Source organism: Callithrix jacchus, chromosome 7, assembly GCF_049354715.1.
Source record: "Callithrix jacchus isolate 240 chromosome 7, calJac240_pri, whole genome shotgun sequence".
In the NCBI taxonomy this organism is placed as follows: domain Eukaryota; kingdom Metazoa; phylum Chordata; class Mammalia; order Primates; family Cebidae; genus Callithrix; species Callithrix jacchus.
The window spans coordinates 27758931-27783523 of record NC_133508.1 but is presented as its reverse complement, the minus strand read 5'-3'; the positions used below and the strand labels follow the sequence as shown (position 1 = coordinate 27783523).

Sequence of the window (24593 nt, the reverse complement as noted above, 5' to 3'; positions counted from 1 at the left end):
GGACTCATTTACAAACTAGTTCAATACATTATGGGGCATTAGAATGGTTTTCAAAGTCTTTCTTCAAAGACGCATTTGTAAAATGTGACTGACTTCGGACAACAAACTGAAGTACATACTGTCATACTTCATCTTTTTTATTTTTTTAGACAGTCTCACTTGGTCCCCCAGGCTGCAGTGCAGTGGCACAATCTTGGCTCACTGCAACCTCTGCCTCCTGAGTTCAAGTGATTCTCCCGTCTCAGCCTCCTAAGTAGCTGGGACTAAAGGCACACGCCACCGTGCCCAGCTAATTTTTTTGCAGTTTGAGTAGACACAGGGTCTTACCATGTTAGCCAGGCTGCTCTCAAACTCCTGACCTCAAGTGATACACCTGCCTCGGCCTCCCAAAGTGCTGGGATTATAGGTGTGAGCCTCCGTGCCCGGCCATGCTTTATCATTTTTAAATTCGACATTGATTAAATCACCAAATATTATCCTTCAATTACTTTAGACATTTTCTTAGCTCATCTTCCTCCTTCTTCATGTTATTCCTCAGATATAATCTTTGATTATTCACTTATATTTACCAAAAAAGGGGTATTTTGCTTAATACAGGTTATTGATAAAATTCCTGTGCAATTGTTAACTCTGTCTCCAGCAGCCAAAACTGGCTTCTTCTGTTATACTGGCAAACCATCTATTTTAGGTGAAGCATTATTACTGATAGTTGAATCAAAGTAAGCATGGACTGGTTTGATGTACTTCTGCTTTTTACTTTCAGGTACTGCCATAGTCAGATCTACTGATGCGGATGACACGAGTGCACTGAAGAGAATTCTCATTTTAACATCTGGTTAACTCTGAAATTCTCCCACTGATAAACCACCTTTCTTCCAGATCCTTTACAAATGCTGTGTAACTAACACCTCTCTTTCAATGTCAACAGGTAGAGTGCAGAGTAAGTAAAACAAAGTATGCTCAGATATATGTGGTTGAAGTTCCATCTTCCATGAACTCATGAAAGGAGTTCCGTTTTTTTGTAGGAACATAGGGACAGCTATATCTTCATGGATTATCTACTAGTAAAGCCAAACTAATCACTTTAATAACAATTTAGTGGCTTATCACAATACAAATATATCTCGTGTTCATTAACAGTCACTATAGATGTGTCTGGTCAGTGACTAGGCATCTTGCCCATGATGCTTCAGGAACCCAGCTTCCTGCCAGCTTATGTGCCATAGTTCAAATAGGTTCCTCTGTCACCTATGACTAAGTGATGTGATGGCACAGAGCAATTCTTAAAGGTCTTGGTCTGGAAGTAACACCTATCACTTCCACTTATATTCTGTAGCTGATTACTATTCACAAGGCCATACAAGGAAAGGGGACTAGACATAATCCTTGATTGGACAACCATGTTTCAATTACAACTCCATACTCTGATGGAAAGTGTAGCACAGTTATTACTTGACAACAATCAATCAATGTTATTGATTCTTAACTGCTTACATTAAACTAAAATAAATTCCAGATGGATTAATATTAAAAATTTTTTAAAGCAGATAATTATTGTATTAGTTCATTATTGCTGTTATACCAAAATATCTGAGATCCTGTTTACAAACAACAGGAATTAATCTGGATGGGGGAAGTCCGAAATCAAGATGTTGGCAGGTTTGGTGTCTGGCGGACCCAGTCTCTGCTTCCAAGTTGGTGCCTTGTTGCTGCTCCCTCTGGAGGGAAGGAAGGCTACGTCTTCATGTGGCGAAAGAGTGGAAGGGCAAAAGGACCTAGCTAGTTATCTCAAGCACTTTTATAAGGTCACTAATCCCATTCACAAAAGGTATACTATCATGACTTATTCACCCCTAAAGGCTATCACATTGGGGTTTGAGTTACAACCTTTGAATTTTGGAGGGACGTATACATTCAAACCACAGCAGTAATAATCACAAAAAACAGAACTCATGAAAGAAAAGTATTCGTTAATTAAATTACAAAAATAAGTGATGCAATGAGCAAAATGGGGGAGAGGAGTGCTTGTAACTCTGATCGCAAGAAAAGTGGTCATTTTCTTAACATATGAACGGTTCCTATAAACCAAGAAGAAAATTCCAAAAATCCAATAGCAAAACTATAGAATGGAATAGGCACACAAAAGATATGACAGTTCACTCAAAAAGGAAAGGTAACGATACTAAGCAATAAATTCAAAATTAAACCAAAGTAAGATACCAGTGGCACAAACCACTTTGCTGACATTGTGGGATAAGCTATGGCAAATTCACATATTGCTTATGAAGGTATAAATTAATACAACTTCTTTGTATTTTAATATCTCAATAGCTCTAAAAGTTTAAAAGAACCTATCCTTTGGCCTAGTGAATTCACTCTAAAAAAATTATCTCACAGATATGGTTCTTGTGTACAGGTTAAAAAAATGATACTCATTTACTGAACACTGTTTATAAAAGCAAATGACTAAATAATCGATGGGTCTGTCAATAAGATTCTGGCTAAATTATGTTTCATTCATACATTGGCAAAGTATAGACTAGTTCCAAAAAATAAGATAAATGTATATGCACTGACATGTTCAAATCTTCTGCCACTGTAGATGAAAAATGTAATTGCATAACATGAATAGTGCAGTAATATTTATGAAAAAGGTACATTTGCTATATCTTTGATAAGCATGTATATGCATAGAAAGGGTTTGTAAGACTTTTTAACTCTTCTAAGACATTGGGATAGAAAGATTTCGATTTTTTTCCCCTACTTTACATTCTATGCATTTATGTCTTTTTACAAGGAGAATGTATGTACATGTTATACCTGTGGACAGAAAATAAAAATAATAGCTAAGTCAAGTGTGTCAGGTTCACAAGAGCCTTACCTGAAACTGCTACTGGGTGAATGCCAAGAAAGGTAAAATCTGTCACTCAGGACACGTGGAATTTCTGGGCCATTTGTGTGCGTGGAAGAAACACCCAAATTCTCCCAATAAGTTTCGAGTTCCATAGGATAGGCACGCATTTGATGGTCTTGAAGAAGCGTTCCTTGTATTTGCTGAACCTCCGAGAGACCAGGCAGGCCACTCAAACACATTTCAGATTAGTTGGGCCAAGGGGCAAACCACGTGCTCTCAACACAGCCTCCGCATCTGGGCGCGCGGCTGGAGCGCAAACTCCCCCAGAATTTCTCCAGGAAACCGTTGGGTGGGGCCAGGAAACCGTCGGGTGGGGCCAGGAAACCGTCTGGTGGGATCTCCGCAGCAGCTTTTCACCTGCTGTCCTGCCGGTGCTTCTTAGAGGAAGAATCAATGCCGTGGGTGGAACCTGAGCCTGAGACGTGGCCGGAGCAGAAGCCCAAGCTCACCAAGCGGGACTCCGCGACCGGGACCGAGTGGGACCGGGAATTTAAGGGATCTGAATCGGAGGGCAAGCAGCTACCCCCGGGACCCCCCACACCCCCAGAATCCCCGCCGTCGGAGCGGGACGATGCACCCCTGCCATCGGAAGGGAAGAATGCACCACCACTGCGGACGAATGGGGAGGGTGCACCCCTGCCGGAGGGGGACAATGCACCCCGCCTGCCGTTGGAGCAGGAAGATGCATCCCTGCCTGGGGAGGAAACCCCCGAGCCCATAGCCGTCTGCGGTCACCGGCGCCGCTGTCACACCGACTGGCTAGCGGCGCCGCTGTCCCGCGCCTTCCAGTGGCTGGGATGGCAGGTGGGCGCGCACCCCTGGATCTTCCTGCTGGCGTCCTTGATGCTGACGGCCGCGCTGGGCACCGGCTTCTTGTACCTGCCCAAGGAGGAAGAGGAAAACCTAGAGTACCACTACACCCCGGTGGGGAGCCCGGCCAAGGCGGAGCGGCTCTTCGTGCAGGACCATTTCACCACCAACGACTCCTACCGCTTCTCCCCCTCCAGGAGGAGCACGGATACCAATTTCATCTCGCTCCTGGTGGTCTCCCACAGCGACTCACTGCTGGACCCGGCCACCTTTACAGAAGTCAGCAAACTGGACGGCGCGGTACAGGATCTGCGTGTGGCGCAGGGAAACGGAAGCCAGATCCAATACCAACAGGTGTGCGCCAGGTATAGGGCGCTCTGCGTGCCCCCCAATCCGCTCCTGAACGCCTGGCAGGTGGACAAAACGCTCAACCTGAGCAGCATCTCCTTCCCCATCTACAACCACAGTGGACACCCCCTCTACCTGACCGGCTTCTTCGGAGGACACATCTTGGGGGGCAGCCTAGGAATGGGCCGGTTACTCCTGCAGGCCAAAGCCATGCGGCTGCTGTACTACCTGAAGACTGAGCTCCCTGAGGACGACGTGCAGAGCAAGCAGTGGATCATCCATTTCCTCGACCAATTAAATAACATTAAAAACAGCCTGGCCTTGAAGAAAATTGAGGTACGTGGTGGTTCAGGTCTACAGGGAGGCCAGAAGGTAGGAGGGATGTGGAAGACTTGCTCCCCGAACCCTAACAAAAGCACTGGCTGACTGCTTGATGGAGTCCTTGCCTCTAGGCTGGGTGTGCTCTACTGTATTTGGTATTTAATCCAATTAACACCAACGATGCCCTTTGGTAACATTCTAGTTGATAACACAAATCCTGTGTCCACCAGATGGGCCTGTTCAGTACAGACATTGATCTTCATATTTAATTTTGGGGTTTGGTTTCTAATCAAATTACAGTGCTCTGAAATTCTACTTTTAGTTAAAGTCTTCACTGGTTTTGGGGAGTCCCCTAACACTTGATTGAAGCTCATTGGGATTAAAAAACAAACCACCTTTTATGTAAAAGTTCCATGGTGTTAAGAAGATAACTAGCTTAGCATTTTTCAAGTTGGTTGCATACAAAGCACCTGACTTAGTGTGAGGTACATATTAGCTGTTCAGTTATCGCTGGGCCAGCAACCCTATTAAGATGTATAAGTAAGCCTAGTGAAAGAGACACTGCTGGGAAGAGCTGTCAAAGACCAGGCCCTCCTGAAATATTTATGCAATTGAAATAGTAAAAGACACCAACCAATATAAATTTAGAAGAAGTTACAATTTTTGCAGCTGTTAGTGAGAACAAGATTAAACAGTTTTAGGCCTGGCACGGTGGCTCACGCCTGTAATCCCAGAACTGTGGGACACAAAGGCAGGTGGACTTCTTGAGTCCAGGAGTTCAAGACCAACCCAGGCAACCTGGCAAAACCCCATCTCTACAACAAATACAAAAATTAGCCAGGCATGGCGGCACACACCTAGAGCACCATATATTCAGAAGGTCCAGGCAGGAGGAACACTCGCCCCAGGAGATTGAGGGCCCAGTCTCAAAAAAGAAAAAAAGAGATATCAAAGTTTTATATACCAATTCAAATTGTGTTTATTCAGGAGTTTTATTTAAACTATTTAATCTTTTGCTGAATTTTAACATATTGCTTCATCACTTAGATAAAGTGTTTCAATAGTGTTTGTAACTCACACACAAATATTGTAATTAAAAGTTATTTATCTGAGCATATTTTTTGTGGCAGGTGGTCCACTTTACATCAGTTTCCAGACAACTGGAATTTGAGGCAACTTCTCAGACAGTGGTCCCTTTGTTTCACCTGACATACATCCTCATTATACTGTTTGCAGTCATATCATGCTTCAGGTAAAAAGCTTTGATTAGTTTTTGAAACTCTTACTTTATGAAAAATATTTTATTGTGGTAAAATATAATATATGACATAAAATATGCTATTATAGTCATCCTTAAGTGTACAATTCAGTGGCCTTGATTACATCCACACCAGCATGCAACCATTACAACTATGTTTTCAAATATTTTGCATCATCCCAAACAGGAACTCTGCTACCATTTTGCAATAAATTCCCCATCACCACCACCACCCCCACCCAGTGCCAATTAACCTTTAATCTACTTTGTCTCTATGAATTTTCCTAAAGATTTTATATAAGTGGAATCACATAATTGCCTTTTGTGACTGTCTCATTTCACTAGGCACAATGTTTTCAAGGTTCATCCTTGCAGCATGTTTCAGAACTTCATTCCTTTTTATGGCTGAATAATACTGAGTCCTCTGACTTTGTTCTTCTTCAAGATTATATAGATCAGCCGAGACTCCTTGAATTCCATATGAATTTAAAAATTGGATTCTCTATTTCCGGCGGGGAAATGGTTATCAGAATTTTGATCGGGATTGTGTTGAATCTATAGATTATTTTGAGTAGGACTGGCATTTTAGCAATATGGAGTCTTCCAACCCGGAAACTAAGGATCTTTCCATTTATCTAGATCTTTTTAAGTTTCTTTTACCAGTGTTTGGTAGTTTTTAGTGTGCAGGTCCTTCACCACCTTGGTTAAAGTTATTCCTAGGTGTTTTATTCCTTTTGAGCAATTTAAATGGAAATAACCTTCTTAATTTCCTTTTTGGATTGTTCTTTGCACATGTATTTTTTGGTATTGATCTTGTATCCTGAAGCTGTGCTGAATTTAATAACTCTGGTAGTTTTCTTCTGGATTCTTCAGTGAAAAAAATATATATTTTTCATATATAAAATCATGTAATCTCTGAGAAGGAAGAGTTATACTTCTTCCTTTCCAATTTAGATGATTTTTATTTCCATTTCTTATCTAATTGCTCTGGCTAGAACTTCCAGTACAATATTGAATATCAGTGGTGGAAGTGGAAGTCTTTTCTGTCTTGTTTCTGATCTGATATTAGAGGAAAGCTTTCATTCTTTCACCCTTGAGTATGATATTAGTTTTGCTATTTTTATAAATGCTTTTATTATTTTGAGGAATTTTTCTTCATATTCCTAGTTTTTTAGAGTTTTTATTATTAAAGGGTGTTGGATTTTGTCAAATGTCTTTTTAACATCTATTGAGATGGTCACGTGGTTGTTGTCCTTTGTTCTATAAACATGGCATATTACATTGATTGACTTTCTCCTGCTGAATCACTCTTACACTTCTGGGATAAATCCCACCTGGCTGTGACATATACTCCTTTTAATATGCTTTGGATTGGACTTACTAGCATGTGTTAATGACTTTGCACCTATATTCACGAGAGCTATTGGTTTGTAGTTTTCATTTCTTGTGATGTCATTGTCTGATATTGTATCAGTGTAATTATGGTCTCCTAGAGTGAGTTAGAAGGTGTTCCCTCCTCTTCGATTTTTTGGAAGAGTTTGAGAAAGATTCCTGTTACCTCCACTTTAGATATTTGGTAAAATTCATCAGTGAAATCTGGCCCTGGACTTTTCTTTGTTGACAGTTTTTCAATTAGTGGTTTAATATTTTGTTATACATCTGTTGAGATTTTTTTCTTTCACTTTAAGTCAATGTGGGTCATTTGTGTTTTTGTTCCTACAAAACTAGTCACATTCATCTAGGTTATCCAGTTTGTGGACATACAGTTTTTAACAGTATTATTATCTTATAAACTTCTCTATTTCTATAAGGTCAATAGTAACATCTTCGCTTTCATATCAGCTTTAGTTATTTCTGTCTTCTCTCCTTTTTTCTTTGTCACGCTAAGTAAAATTTAATCAGTTTTGTTGATCTTTTCAAGGAAACAGATTTTGGGTTGATTAATTCTATTGTTTTTCTTTTCTGTATTTACCCTGTTCTAATCCATATTCTTTCCTTCCTTCTTCCTATGGTTTGAATGTTTGTATCCTCTCCAAATTCCCTCGTGGAAATCTAGTTTCTGGTGTGATAGTAATAAGAGATGGGGCCTTTGAGGAGTAATTAGAATGGGATTAGTAACCTTATAAAAGAGTTCTGAGGGAGCTTGTTAGCCTCTTCCCCCATGTAAGGACACAGCAAGAAGACACCATCTATGGAACAAAGAGCAAATTTCACTAGACACTGAATCTATTGGGCTTGACCTTGGATTTCTCAGCCTCTAGAATTGTAAGAAGCAATTTTCTGTCGTTTATAGGTTGCCCAGTCTACGATATTTTGTTATAGTGGGCAGAACAGATTAAAACACCTCTGTTAGCTTCAGGTTTGGTTTTTCTTCTTTTCCTAGATCCACAAGGTGTTAAGTTATTGATTTGAAATCTTTTTTTTTTAAATGTAGGTATTTGTAGCTATAAATTCCCCTCAGAGCACTATTGTCACTGTATCGCATAAGTTATGGTATGTTATGTGTTCATTTTCATTCTTAACTATTTTCTAATGTTCCTTGATTGTTTAATAGTGTATTGTTTCATTTTTGTAGATTTACCAATATTCCAGGTTTCCTTCTAGTATTGATTTTTAGCTTTATTCTATTATTGGTTAGAAAAACATATATTGTATAACTTCAGTCATTTAAAATTTATTCAGACTTGTTTTACAGACTAACATATGGTCTACCCTGGAGAATATTCCAAGGGCACTAGAGAAGAATATATATCCTACTGTCGTTGGGTTGAGTCTTCTATATATTTCTGTAGGGTCTAATAGGTTTGTAGTGTTGCTCGTTTTCTCTGTGTCCTTATTGATATTTGACTTAGATGCTTTATGCATTGATGAAAATGGTATATTGCATTCACCAACATTTTTTTTTTTTTTTTTGAGACTGAGTCTCACTCTGTCACCCAGGCTAGAGTGCAGTGGCGCAATCTTGCCTCACTGTAACCTGCTTCTCCAAGGTTCAAGCGATTATTCTGCCTCAGCCTCCTGAGTAGCTAGGATTACAGGTGTGCATCACCACGCTTACCTGGTTTTTGTATTTTTAGTAGAAATGGCATTTCACCGTGTTGGCCAGGCGGTAAGTCACCACGCCTAGCCCTCTCCAGCTGTTAGTGTAAAGCTCTCTATCACTCCCTTACTTCTGTCATATTTACTTAATATATTTTGGGTCTCTGTAATGCAGTGCACATATGCTTACAGTTGTTACAGCTTTTTGGCAAATTTGTCCTTTTATCAATATATAATGTACTTCTTTATCTCTAAGTCTATTTTGCCTGATGTTAGTATAGCCACTCCTGCTTTTATTTTGGTTACTTTTTGTGTAAAGTATCTCTTTATATATTTTCAACTTATATTTTCGGAGGTAAAGTGAGTCTATAAACAGCGTATAGTTAAATCATGTTGTTTTATCCATTCTGCCAAGCTGTCTTTTGACTGGAGAGTTTAATCTATTTACATTTAAGGTAATTGCTGATAAGAAAAAACTTACTTTTAACATTTTTTGTGTTCTATCTGTCTTATACCTTTTTTGTCCTTCATTTCCTCTAACTGCTTTCTTTTCTTCATATTTCTTTTTTCTTTTCAGACAGGGTCTTGCCCTGTTGCCCAGGCTGCAGTGGTGTGGCACAATCATAGCTTACTGCAGTCTTGAACTCCTAAACTCAAGCAATCCTCCCACATCAGCCTCCTGAGTAGCTGGGACTACAGGCACATGCCACCACATCTGGCTAATTTTTATTATTTTTTGTAGAGACAGGGTCTTGCTGTGTTGCTTAGGCTAGTCTTGAACTCCTGGCCTCAAGTGATCCTCTTACCTCAGCCTTCCAAAGTCATGGGATTACATTGTGAGCCTCTCCTGCTGGTGGGTGCAGCATGAGCCACTCCACCTAGTCACATTTCATTTTCTTTAAATAATTATTTTCTTTTTCTGGTATAGAATACACTTGGGAATTATACTGTACCAGGCATAAGTAGTCAGATTTCTATCACAGTGACATTCCATGATGCTTTATGTTTTGTTTATATTTTTCTAGTGAGCTGTTTTGATTCTCTATTCATCCCCTTTTGTGATATTTTTTGGAGATTTTCTTTGTGATTTTCGTGGGGATTTTGTGTAGCATCCTAAATTTAAAATAGTCTGTACTGAGTTGATACCAGTTAAACTCCAAAACCATACAAAAAAACCTCTTCTACTATCTGTCACATTACAGCTTTATAGATTGTATGCCCGTCTGAAGACCAAAGTGGAATTAGCCATCAGCAGTGTTTTAGTAATTCTTTGTGGTCCCAAAATGCTTGTCAATGAATTAGCACTTGGCTGGCTGCAAAGAATCACATGTAGGAGAGTTAGTTAAAGTACAGATTTACAGATTTCCAACTTTTCTGCCCCCTTTCTTTCTTTCTTATTTTTTTTTTCAGTTGGTCTGAGAAAGTGCTTGGGAATTAAATGTCTCCAGCAGATACGTGTGGAAATTATTGCCCTAGAGGTTTCTACCTAGGTGTCCCAGTCAAGAATGTTATGCGTGGATGAAAGCCACCACCACAAATTCCACAATTTTTCCCTCCAAATTTACAGGTTTGACTGCATACGAAACAAAATGTGTGTTGCGGCCTTTGGAGTGATTTCTGCTTTCTTGGCAGTGGTGAGCGGCTTTGGCCTGCTCTTGCACATTGGGGTGCCATTTGTCATCCTAGTTGCCAATTCACCATTTCTTATTCTAGGTGAGTAAAACACAGCGGGAGGCTACACACTGCATATGCGGTGGGGTAGAGGATATAACGGAAAGAATTGTATGGAGGTGGCTCTATTGTCCAAAAATCAGGTGCCAGGAAATAGGGAAGTGTAATCAGACTGGATATCTCTAGAAGTGGAAAGATCAAGTATCCCAGTGGAAAAACAGACCATGTACATGAACAGCAAACAGTTCACATGCAAAAATCAAAATACAAGTCACTAAAAATACAGCCATGCATCAATTAACATTGAGGGTCTGAGAAACGTGTCCATAGGCAATTTTGTCATTGTGTAAACTTCCTAAAGTGTACTTACACAAACCCAGATTGTATATCCCACAACGCACCTAGGCTCTGTTGGCCTCTTGCTCCTAGGCTTGCAAACCTGTACAGCATGTTACTATACTAAATACTATAGGTAACTGTCATACAGTGGTAAGTATTTGTGTATCTAGATATATCTAAACATAAAAAAAGTTCAGTAAAAGGCCGGGTACAATGGCTCACACCTGTAATCCCAGCACTTTGGGAGGCCAAGCCAGGCAGATTATGAGGTCAGGAGTTCGAGACCAGCCTAGCCAATATGGTGAAACCCCATCTCTACTAAAAATACAAAAATTAGCTGGGCATGGTGTCAGGTGCCTGTAATCCCAGCTACTCAGGAGGCTGAGGCAGGAGAATCGCTTGAACCCAGGAGGCAGAAGTTGCAGTGAGCTGAGATTATGCCATTGCACTCCAGCCTGGGTGGCAGAGTGACACTCTAACTCGAGACCAGCCTGGGTTTAAGCAATTCTCCTGCCTCAGCCTCCCAAGTAGCTGGGGGACCACAGGCACGCACTACTATGCTAATGCGTGTTTTTGTATTTTAGTTTTTAATAAGTTTAGAAAGTAAAAAAAAAAATTTTAAATAGAAAAAGCCTTATAGATTAAAGATATAAGGAAAGAAAATATTTTTGTACAGCTATCCAACGTTTTTGTGTTTTTTTGTTTTGTTTTTGTTTTGAGACGGAGTTTCGCTCTTGTTACCCAGGCTGGAGTGCAATGGCGCAATCTCAGCTCACTGCAACCTCCGCCTCCTGGGTTCAGGCAATTCTCCTGCCTCAGCCTCCTGAGTAGCTGGGATTACAGGCACGCGCCACCATACAAAGCTAATTTTTTGTATCTTTAGTAGAGACGGGGTTTCACCATGTTGACCAGGATGGTCTCGATCTCTTGACCTCGTGATCCACCCACCTCAGCCTCCCAAAATGCTGGGATTACAGGCTTGAGCCACTGCGCCTGGCCCCGTTTTTGTGTTTTAAGCTGCGTTATCACAAGAAGCCAAAAAAATTTTTTTTAAGACTTAAAAGTTTATAAAATAATAAAGTTACAGTAAGCTAAGGTTAATTTATTATTGAAGAAAGAAAAATATTTTTTGAATAAATGTAGTGTAGCCTAAGTATCCAGTGTTTATAAAGTCTGCAGTAGTATACAGGAATGTCCTTCACACAAACTCTACAAAATGGCTTATATTAAATCAATTGTATACATCTTAACTATGGTTATTTATGGCTGTGAAGTACACTTGATGATTAGGTGTGAGTGTGTACTGGGAAGGTATGCCTTGAAAAACTAGAATAAATAAGCTAATATCCAGTACACAATTCGCTGTCTCCCCCAGAAAATCAAATGCCAGTTTTTCCAAGATACTTACTTTCTATAATATAAACACCTTTATTTTCTCTTGCTTACTGTAAAATAAATTCTGAACTTACCAAAAATACAAAGAAAAATGGAAAACTGTAATTCTACCATTTCAGGGTAATTTCTGCTAATATTTTTATGTATATCCATCCAGAATTTGTTCTATGCAAATATGCACATAGAGCTATCTCTTCATTTCAAACATCTTATTTTATAACGAGAAATTTTCATTTAATGTTAAATATCTATCTCTTTTTAAAAAGACTGAATATGACTCTAATCTAAAGTTGGGCTTGATACGATCCATCTCATATTGTTAATGGGTTATGGTTTTTTCAATATTTTCCTACTATAAATTATATCAAAATGAACACACTTGTTCTACTTTTGAGCATTTGTCCAATTAGGACAAATTCCTAGAAATAGAAATTATAGGTCAAAGGTATTCCCTCTTTAAGTCTTTTGCTTTGTTGCAAATGTGGACTGAAAAAGTGTGTACCAATTTACATTTCTCCCTAACAGATGACAAGTGTGTTCATTTGCAGACAACCATCCAAAAATCCTCAGTCTTGTTAATATTGATTAATAAGAAAAACTGTCTCACTTGTGGTTTAATTTGCATCCCTTGATTAATTGAAAGGTCAAATATTTTCTTCTTATACCATTATGCACTACCTAACAATGTTTTGCTCAAAGACAGACTGCATATGCAAGACAGACCACATATACAACGGTAGTCCCAGAAGGTTATAATGGAGCTGAAAAATTCCGATCACCTATTGATATCACAACCATCCTATTGTCATAATGCAATTCATTACTCACATGTCTGGTAGGAAGTTTGAGGGAGGTGAAATTTATCTGCAACATACTCATGTTGCACTTTTCAGTTCATTTTGTTTTGTGATCCTCCTTTCCCAGGCTTCAGTCATGACTTGAAAATCCTCAGATGTTCTCCTATTCCACCAAATCCGAAAGGTCATTGAGGAAAGGAACTAATTATCTAGTAGGCATTCACATGTAAAGAATGTAAAGAATTCTTAAGATTTACCTTGACACATTTTCCTGTCTCATTATAATGACCTGGGCAAGTGAAATCTGAATAGTAGCATTCTAGGTATCAGAAACAAGCTAGCAGAAAAATTACAGTTGTGCATGTGCCTGTGTGTCTTATAAACTGTGTGTTGCCTCTCAAATCATATCACAGAGATAGCCAGATGCTAACTGTAGAACAAGTTAAGTTCAGCTTATATTTCAAGCAACAGAATGTTGGCTGGATGTGTCTGTACATAAGCATGAAATATAAGAGAAAATGATCTGTCAAGCAATCTATTCGAATTAACGATACACTGCCAATGCTCATTTGATTAACACCCACCTAGCCAGGTTTTCTGATCTCATCATGGAAACACCCTAACTGAAGAATAGAGTATACTGTGCTATGTGCAATCATAGGTGTATGTACAAAGCAAATACTTATTATGAAGGAAGTTATGATGAGTTCTGTTGTAAATTCAGAGGCAACCAGGGAAAGCAGCACAGAGAAGATAATATTTAAGCAGAGATTGGGCAAGATAAATAAAACCTTAAGAGAAAGAAAAACAAAATGGTTTAAATCAACCTATTTAATTTTTAGTGGATAATAGTATGTATGAAGATTCTGTTTCTTTTTTTTTTTCTTTAACAGGTGTTGGGGTCGATGACACGTTTATCATGATTTCTGCCTGGCATGAGACCAGCCTTGCAGGTGACATACGAGAGCGGATGTCCAGTGTCTATTACAAAGTGGGAGTATCCATTACAATCACCTCCATTACTAACATCCTGGCCTTCTATACAGGCGTTCTGAGCTCTTTTAGATCCGTACAGTATTTTTGCATCTATACAGGAACAAGCCTGTTCTTTTGCTATTTTTATAGCATCACCTGTTTTGGAGCATTTATGGCCTTGGATGGTAAAAGAGAAGCAGTCTGCCTACGCTGGTTGGTAAACACTGACCCAAAATGGTCCTCATTTAAAAAGTCCTGCTGTTTCCCCTTTGGTTCTGTTCCAGATGAACATGGAACTGATAGCCATCCAGTGACTTTGTTTTTTAGAGACTATTTTGGCCCTTTGCTCACAAGCGCTGAGTCCAAGTTTTTTGTAGTCTTTCTATACATTTTATACCTCACAAGCAGTATATATGGGTGTTTCCAAGTGGAGGAAGGTTTAGACCTTCGAAATCTGGCAAGTGATGATTCCTACATTACACCATATTTTAATGTAGAGGAAGGTTATTTTTCAGATTATGGCCCCAGGGTTATGGTTATTGTTACTAAAAAAGTTGACTACTGGGATAAAGATGTTAGGCAAAAACTGGAAAATTGTATTCAAATTTTTGAAAAAACTTACTATGTAGATAGAAATTTTACGGAGTTTTGGTTAAGTGCATATGTGCAATATTTAAAAGGTAAGAGCCAAGATCCTAATGATAAGAATACTTTTATGAATAATATTCCTGATTTTTTTAGCAATTTTCCAAATTTTGAGTATGATGTTAATATTTCATCATCAAATGAAATCATTTCTTCCCGGGGCTTCATTCAGACAACAGATGTTTTTACCTCACGGGATAAGAAAATAATGTTATTCCAATTACGAAGCATAGCTGAAAACTGTCAAATCCCCCTAATGGTGTATAACCACGCATTTATATATTTTGATCAGTATACTGCAATAGTAGAAAACACTGTTCGAAATGTCGTGGTGGCATCAGCAGCTACGTTCATCGTTTCCTTATTGTTAATTCCTCATCTAATGTGTTCCTTGTGGGTGACTTTTGCTATTGCTTCTGTGATTGTAGGAGTAACGGGTTTCATGGCATTCTGGAAAGTTAATCTTGATTCCATATCCATGATTAATCTTGTCATTTGTATAGGGTTTTCTTTTGATTTTTCTGCACACATTTCCTATGCATTTGTTTCTAGTCTTCAGCCCTCAGTAAACCAAAAATCAATTGAGGCATTATATCTTCTAGGCTACCCGGTGTTACAAAGTGCAGTTTCAACAATAATAGGGGTGTGTGTTTTAGCTACAGCGAAAGCATACATCTTCAGAACATTTTTTAAGATTATGTTTCTTGTTATGGTATTTGGGGCTGCTCATGGCCTAATTTTTATTCCAGTATTCTTGACCTTTTTTTGGAGGTTTCTTTGAATATCCACTAACAAATCAAAGACTAATGCTAGAATTCATGATTGCCCCAATCCAATCTGATTTTTTAAATGCACTATTAATAATAGTCAACAAACTTTTGGGAGGCCAAGGCGGGTGGATCACCTTAGGTCAGGAGTTCGAGACCAGCCTGGCCAACATGGTGAAACCCCGTCACTACTGAAAACACAAAAATTAGCCAGATATGGCGGCATGCACCTCTAATCACAGCTACTCAGGAGGCTGAGGCAGGAGAATTGCTTGAACCCAGGAGGCAGAGGTTGCAGTGCGCCGAGATCACACTATGGCATTCCAGCCTGGGTGACAAGAACGAGACTCCATCTCAAAAAAAAAAAGTATAGTCAACCAACTAAAAACAAGGCATGTTTCCTTGACTTGGAAATCCCATTTTAAATTATTATTTAAAATATCCTATTAAAAATTAATTAGTCTTATGTTAAAATATCTTCACTAAATTAGGAAGTATTATCTTTCTTACAGTCTTTACAATCAAGTATAAGGTACAACTTTTCAGTTATGTTTTCCCTTTATATTTATTCCTGAAATTCAACTATTGTATATATTATTCATACTATAAATGTAAAATTATTTTCATTGTACTTGCTATATGCTTTCATATGTGAAAATGCATCTTATTTATTTTTTCCATTTAGGAGATTTTCTAAGCATTTTGTTAATGGTATATTTTGATTAGCAGAAATTTTTAAAGTTTATAAACCCAATTTATCATTTTTTTTTTTTTTGTGGTTAGTGCTTTCTGTATCCTAAGAAATATTTTGACTACTGCAAGGTTACAAATAAAGTCATCTGTGTTTCCTCCTCTAAGCTAATAGTTTTGATTTTACATTGAGGTCTGTGATCCATATGTGTGTATTTGTTGGGCAGTATGGATAAAGGTTCATTTTCTTCCTGTAAAAGCTGCCCATTTGTCTCAGCATCATTTGTGAAAAGACTGTCCTTCAACATGGATTAACCTGGCACCTATAAAAAAAACCAATTGGCCATTTATGTGTGGTTGTAATTCTGTGCCATTGATCTGTTTGTCTGCCCTAAGGTCAGTATCACCACACTGCCTTCATTACCGAAGCTTTATATTCATTATTGGAATTAGTCTGTGTATGTTACCCACTTTTATCCTCATTAATCTTTCTGATTTCAAAGTTGATCTCTGCTATTTTCTCTTTTTTTGGAGAATTCACCCGTGACGCTGTCACTCAGGCTGGAGTGCAGTGGTACGATCATAGCTCACTGCGGGCCAAACCTCCTGGGCTCATGTGATCCTCCCACCTCAGCCTCCTGAGTAGCTAGGACTACATTTGTGCCATTACATCTGACTAATTTTTTGTTTTAATTTCTTTTAAGAGACAGGGTCTTGCTGTGTTGTCCAGGCTAGTCTTGAACTCTTGGCCTCAAGCATTTCTTCTGTCTCAGCCTCCCAAACTGCTGGAATTAGAGGTGTGAGCCACCATACCAACATTTTGTTACTTTTTTATCTTAAACTCCATAAACCAACCTTGTTTTTTAAAGAAGGTATTCATCATAATAAAATTATACCATAACAAAGCAATTCATTTTTGCCCCGGAACTTGGTTTCGGCCCTTGAATTTAACACGTCACATCAGTGGGTTGGGAAAAGTGAAAAACAGCAACAGGGTAGAAGTTGTTAGCTATTTAAATGTCATCTTGCCTAAAGGTTTGAGCTGTGTTCTTGCTGTTTTGGGATTAGTGGCTCCAGCTCCTTAGTTATCTCTCCCAGACATCAATTCCAAATTAGTTTCTTTTCCTCACTAAAAATACTGGGGGGGGGTAATGTTGGCACAAATGCAGTAGAATGTAGCTCCAAGAGCCCATTTCACCACAAAAATTAAAAATTGAAAAAAGCAAAAACTGTTAGAAAAGACTCTAATTGAACTCTGGAAAATGGTCCAAGGTTTACACCAACCAAGTGGCTGAATCTGATTCAAATGGACCTTGAATCAGAAAAAAAAGCAACTTAAAAATGGTAGGAAAACCTGTGTCATTTTTATTTGCCCTTATCTCACCCCCTTTCCCTGGCTTGATAGTGACAGTGGTCCTAAGAAGGTAGCCTAGGCCGGGCGTGGTGGCTCATGCCTGTAATCCCAACAATTTGGGAGGCCGAGGCAGGTGGATCACCTAGTCTTGAACTCTTGGCCTCAAGCATTTCTTCTGTCTCAGCCTCCCAAACTGCTGGAATTAGAGGTGTGAGCCACCATACCAACATTTTGTTACTTTTTTATCTTAAACTCCATAAACCAACCTTGTTTTTTAAAGAAGGTATTCATCATAATAAAATTATACTAAAAATACAAAAATTAGCCAGGCATGGTGGCATGTGTGCCTGTAATTCCAGCTGAGGAGGCTGAGGCAGGAGAATCACTTGAGCCCAGGAGGCAGAGATTATAGTGAGCTGAGATCATGCCATTGCACTCCAGCCTGGGTGACAGGGCAAGACTCCATCTCAAAAAAAAAATTTAAAAAAAGAAGGTAGCCTACATTCATTTCTACCAGGTGTGGGACCCAGGTTCCTAGTTCCAGAGAAAGAAAAGATCTCATTCACAAAGAGTTTGTCTATATAAACATTTCTACGAGCTATTGGAAAACTGACACAAAGCACTTATCCTTGTTTCACCTTACCCAGAACTCACTCATGGTGAAAAGGCAGCAAGAATTTCTTTAAAACATTTTAAGGCAAATGAACAGCCCACAAACAGCAGGGTCAAAATGCTACTGTTGAGGTATTCAATAGTGCCCAAAAGCCAGGGAGGAAAGGCTAGGCCAAGAGTTTCTTTGTCAAATTAAGGCATTCAAAAGCACCTTTATATACTGGGAATTTGTGCACATGTGTCTTTAAGACAGAGTCTCACTCTGTCACCCAGGCTGGAGTACAGTAGCATGATCTCAGCTCTCTGCAACCTTTGCCTCCCAGGTTCAAGCCTCCTGAGTAGCTGGTAGTACAGACAGGCACCACAACACCCAGCTAAGTTTTATATTTTCAGTAGAGATGGGGTTTTGCCATTTGGCCAGGCTGGTCTCGAACACCTGACCTCAGTTGATCCATATACTGAGAATTTTAAATCCATTCACATGCTCAGGGCAGGGCACATACTCAGAAAGGAACTGTGAAAACTCAAAGCTTTAACCTCTGGCTGATCACTCCAGTCCAGCAGGAAGTGAAGGGGATGCTGTAGCTCCCTTGGGGTATATGACCCCAAAGGAGCCCACCAAGATGATGCTTCCCTGGGGTGCTCCCCCTCTATGGGATCACACAAGGGCAGGGGACAGAACCACGCAATACTGGGGTGCTGGATCTCTCTAGGAACACTAGTAGTCTCCATGAGCAAATGGATGTATTCCCAGAAGAGACCAAGCAACTCATGGGGATGCTACAGCTTTTCCTGTGGCTACCTGGGGCCCAAGATTCAAACACATGCTACCAAAAATATGGCATTATTTATTTAGTGATGGTTCCATGAAACTAAAAGCAGGTGGGGTCCATTGGGCTGTATCAGTGGATGGCCATCTTTTGACTCAGACTGAACACAGACGTTCCAACCAACCGACCAAACTACCTGCAGTTACCACAGCCAAGCAGGCCACCCCTACCATCATATTGCTACATTTTCACTGACTCATGGGCCATTGCCAGCAGCCTAGCCAAATGATCAGGAGAATGGCAGCTGAGTGACTAGACTCTTAAAGGATCCCCTGTGTGAGGACAAGGACTATGCCAACAGCTTCCTGCCTGGAAGGGACAAATACATGTCACTCATGTGGACACTAGGAATACCATAGCCACCCTTGATATAACTTATGTCATGTTTTTTGGATACTCTGTGAGATGTCCTGTTATCCTACGAAAATCCTTCACTGCCCAAGCAACAAGACACATGTTACACTTTCAGAGGCTATGATGAGCCTTCCATGCACCCTATTATGCATCGGCCAGTGAAACCATTAAATGATGGAACCGCGGATTCACACAGCAACTGAGGAGAGAACATCCAGACAACCCACTGGTGGGTTGGTACCTGGGCACTAAACGCAATGAAAACACCGTTGTAACGTATGTTGAGAAACACTGAACTTGGTAAGAGTGGTGATGGACCAAGCAGCTGCCTGATTGGCCTGATCCTCATGTTTCCAACAATTCTTCTTTTTTTGCTTTAGACAGCATGTCCTGTGGGTGGTTTGCAGTCAGGCTGCTATAGTACCCCAGATAGGGCCCTCTGACTCTAATCTGGAGGCAATGCTTCCCCTCAGTGCCTCTCCTCCTCCCCTCTATGTGATCTCACAAAGGTGAGTGACAAAACCAAGGAGTACAAGGGTGGTAGGGTCCCTCTAGGGGCACTAGGGACACCGGATCCTTCCAGTCAGGTGGGCAATGTTATCAGGCATATTAAGTTTGTACAGGACACAACCTCTCTTCTTAGACTGGACAACTGAGCCCAAAAGGTCTGGGTTAAGCAGTATGGGCAGGGGGTGCCCTCAGAGGTGGCAGCCACAGGATAGGGACAGATAGACTAGGTCACTACACCAACTTAGCCCAATTTTTTTTTTTGAGATGGCATTTCACTCTTCTTGCCCAGGCTGGAGTGAAATGGCACATTCTTGGCTCACCACAACCTCCACCTCCCAGGTTCAAGCGATTCTTCTGCCTCAGCCTCCCGGGTAGCTGGGATTATAGGCATGCACCACCACACCCAGGTAATTTTTGTATTTTTAGTAGAGATAAGGTTTCTCCATGTTGATCAGGCTGGTCTTGAACTCCTGACCTCAGGTGATCCACCCGCCTGGGCCTCCCAAAGTGCTGGGATTACAGGCGTAAGCCACCACGCCCAGCCCAATTCTTACCTGATAAGCAGGAAACACCTTGGCCCCCTTGGACAGGTGGGAGTGGGACACAAACCTGTCAATCTGCTTTTTCCACAGGGTGTGGCAGCAGAAGCCTGGAATTGTAATGCTTTGGTGGACTCTTTCAAGCTGTGGCCATGGCCCACAACCTGACAAAGTGTTGGATCTGCCACCCTGGAGCTCCTCCTGTCATAGACCACAGCAACCCTCTCTTTCTGCCAGTGATAAACTAAACCATTGAATTAGTCTGTTCTCACACTGCTAATGAAGACATACCCCAAGACTGGGTAATTTATAGAGAAGGTTTAATGACACAGTTCTGTGTCTAGGGAAGACTCACAATCATGACAGAAGGTGAAAGAGAAGAAAGGCACATCTTACATGGCATCAGGCAAGAGAGAGAACATGAGCAGGGGAACTCTCCTTTATAAAACCATCAGATCTCATGAGACTTATTCACTATCATGAAAACAGCACAGGAAAAAACCCGCCCTCATGATTCCATTACCTCCCACCAGGTTCTTCCCATGACACATGGGAATTATGGGAGCTACAGCTCAAGATGTAAGTGGGGGCACAACCAAACCTTAGCAACCATTATTCCCTGAGTATTGTCACAGCAGAGGGTAATAACACCTGAGTCCTGGCTTACTGAGCAAGGATCTAGCACCTGCCACATGAGAGGAAACTGAAAGTGCCCTATTAACTGACTCTGTGGCAAAATATCACAGGCACAACTAACAAGACGTTGGTGGGAAGGTACTTTCATAGACACACTCCTTTGGTTACATGGACTAGAACTGTGATAATGCAAACAAAGACTGGACTATGGCTAGCCCTCTGTGTAAAATTCATGAACAATATTGTATGGGAGAAACTGAGCTCATGCAAGTACGCCATCCATTGAACTTGGCTGGTGAAAGCCAATGCGTCCATCTACATGTATGGGCCATTCAACAATAAAATGAGGCAAGGGATGTTACATGCTGCCAAGGGCTACATCTTTTTCTGCAGATGGTCTGGTGGTAACCCAGATAAAGGATGGACATTGGCATGCCTGAAAATCTGGCAGACAGAGGGATCCTGCATGTTGCATATGCTAGGGGACCCCCAAGATACTGCACCTGGGAATAATGAGATGCCCCCATTGGGCCAGCAGCCCAGACTTACTAGAAACCTTCCAGGAGGTAGAATTGACTCTGGGCTTATGTGCTTTATGAGATCTTCAGTACCATGCATCAGAGTCAGTGCTCAGGAAAAAGTGATAAGAAATCTGTCCCTGACCATGGCAGATATTGCTTCCTCCACTGTCACTGCCTTGACAGTCCAGCAGCAGACATCCCTCAACTCCCTCAGGAAGGCTTTTTCAGACAACAAAAGTCTTCTAGACTTTCTTTTAACCCAACTAGGAGGAATGCATGCTAATTTTTATATTATTAATAGAGATGGGTTTGGGCCATGTTGGCCAGGCTGGTCTTGAACTCCTGACCTCAGGTCATCCGCCTGCCTCAGCCTCCCAAAGTGCTGGGATTACAGGAGTGAGCCACTGTGCCCAGCCCTAATGGATTTTTACTATCTTGAAGTTTTTCATGAGATTTAGTCAGATGTCAGCTGAGAATGCACACATCTGAAGGTTTGACTAGGGCTAGAATGAGATCCATTTTTAAGATAGCTAACTCACATGGCTGTCAAGTTGTGCGGACCATTTGTGGGAGATCCCAGTTGCTCTCCATATGGGCCCCATCACAGGGCTGTTCCTGACATAACTGCTGGATTCCCTTGGAGCAAGTGAGCCAAGAGAATGGAAGCCAAAATGTCCTTTACGCTCTAGCCTAGGATGCCACACACAATCACATCTGCTACTCCACTGGTCACACAGACCAGCTTCTAATTCAATGTGCAAGGAAACAAAGTAATGAATGCCAGGAGGTGATAAAAATGGGGGACCATCATAGAGGCCGGCTATGAGTTTGTATGGATTAATTTTATCCCAGTTATGGTCACATCTTCCTTCGTCACATGTCTGGTGCATTTTTATTGGATGCTACTTATAGAATATATGTTGTTGAGTACTAGATTTTGTTGCTTCCTCTAAATACTATCAGATCCAACAAAGTTATCTATGTATCAGGTTGATCTTTTCACAGCTCGTTTTTAGGTCTTCTTAGGATGAATCTAGTCTTTAGTTTAATGCTAGCCTTTCCCGACTATTACGTACAATTCTCTGGAGTTTCTACTAAATCTCCCAAGTGTTCAATGAGGTATCTACATTCTGCCTGGTCAAAAGTTAAACATCTCCCAGCTCTGTGAGAATGCTGGAGATTTCGTGTCTATGTCTCTGGTTATGTTTTGCATTGTCTCATAGAGCTTCATCCTCGGCATATGCCATATGTGACTCAGTATTTAGTAATAGATTCTCTGGTCAAGCTTTGCAAAGCCTGACATCATAGACATTTATCCCACACAGAGGTGACTAGGTCACCTCTGAAAGGGGCCCTGTGCAGATTTAGGAACTGCTTTGTCTCCATGATTCCTTCTACTCTGGCACTTTGACTTACATATTCTAGCCTGCCCAGACCTCCCAAACTCTGCCCTGTAAAGAAAATGCCATGCTCTGCCCGGATTTACCTTTGTATTCTGTGCTATGGAAAATGTCTCATGAAAAAAACGAGGATGATTATAGGACTCACTTTATTTGTTTTCTGTCTTTCAGGGATCATAATTCTTCACTGTCTGTTGTCTAGTGCCTGAAAATCATTGTTTGATACATTTTGTCTGTTTTTGTTCTTTTTCTTTTTATTTATTTATTTATTTATTTATTTATTTATTTTTGAGACAAGGTCTCACTCTGTTGCCAGGCATAAGTGCAGTAGCGTGATTACAACTCACTGCAGCCTCACGCTCCCAGGTTCAGGAAATCCCCCACCTCAGCCTCCAGAGTAGCTGGGACTCCAGGCACATGCCACCACACCCAGCTAATTTTTGTAGAGATGAGGTTTCTTCATTTTGCCCAGGCTGGTCTTGAACTCCTCGGCTCAAATGATCCACCCACCTTGTCCTCCCAAAGTGCTGGGATTACGGGCATGAGCAACTGCACTGGCCTTATACAGTTACTAACAATAAGAGGACAAGCTCTCTTCTAGTTTTCTCATCATGGCTGCAGATGTCCCCTATTTTTTTTTCTCTGTTTCTATCATTCATTTTGTTGTCTAACTTTACATCTAATTTTCGCTAGTCCATATCCTTGAAGTAAACTTTGAAGTAAATATGAAACTTCAAATATCTGGAAATTCCCCCTTTCTCTTAATAAATTAATAGAAATATGATACTATAAATGTTTTTGTGATTTCCTAGATAGGCTCTTAAATCTCCTCAAATTTTTTTAAAAGACTTCTCGAACAAAGTAAGTAGGCTTTCAAGACCACTGCAAAAGAGACTGACGTACTATACCAGTTGCCCAGAAAATTCAAAGGGACTCTTCCAAGTAACACCTTTGCCCCCAAATTTCAGAATAATGCACCACTGTAAATATTATCCTGTTATGTTGCAGGTGTACAAGAAAACATGACTCTCCTCCTCTATCCCCTGTATACACACACATTTTTCCCTTCTCTGAAGAAGGAACTTTGATACAGGTGAACAATTTAAGTATAAATTTGTTGGTTAATATCTGTCAAAGCATGTGGTTATGCTTTCTAAAGTTAAAGGATTTGCTGGCCATATAAGAATCAAATTGTAGCACGTCATAAACAACACATGCATTTCTTTTTATTATATTTATTTATTTATTTATTTATTTATTGAGACGGAGTTTCACTCTTGTTACCCAGGCTGGAGTGCAATGGCACGATCTCGGCTCACCGCAACCTCTGCCTCCTGGGTTCAGGCAATTCTCCTGCCTCAGCCTCCTGAGTAGCTGGGATTACAGGCACGTGCCACCATGCCCAGCTAATTTTTTGTATTTTTAGTAGAGATGGGGTTTCACCATGTTGACCAGGATGGTCTCAATCTCTTGACCTCGTGATCCACCCGCCTCGGCCTCCCAAAGTGCTGGGATTACAGGCGTGAGCCACCGCGCCCGGCCAACACATGCATTTATAATTATCACTTTACTTTGATATTAGGTCTGTTTATTAGTCCATTTTCACATTGCTGATAAAGACATGCCTGAGACGGGGCACTTTACAAAAGGAAGAGGTTTATTAGACTCACAGTTCTACGTGCCTGGGGAGACCTCATAATCATGGTGAAAGGTGAAAAGCACATTTCAAATGGTGGCAGACAAGAGAAGAGAGAACTCACAGGGGAATTCCTCTTTATAAAACAATCCGCTCTTGTGAGACTTATTCCTATCAAGAGAACAGCACGAGAAATATTTCCCTCTTTCTGGAAATAAAGATTCAATTATTT

At 40.5% G+C, this 24593-nt stretch overlaps 1 protein-coding gene across 1 annotated transcript; it reads left to right on the top strand.

Annotated features, from left to right (window-relative positions):
- The first annotated feature begins 3211 nt into the window (after positions 1-3211).
- PTCHD3 (patched domain containing 3) lies at positions 3212-21165 on the top strand. Its single transcript, XM_002750168.6, has 5 exons — positions 3212-4408; positions 5524-5645; positions 10258-10403; positions 13786-20036; positions 20262-21165. The coding sequence occupies exons 1-4, from the start codon at positions 3308-3310 to the stop codon at positions 15291-15293; spliced, it is 2877 nt and encodes a 958-aa protein (XP_002750214.2). The 5' UTR covers positions 3212-3307; the 3' UTR covers positions 15294-20036; positions 20262-21165.
- The last annotated feature ends 3428 nt before the right edge of the window (positions 21166-24593 follow it).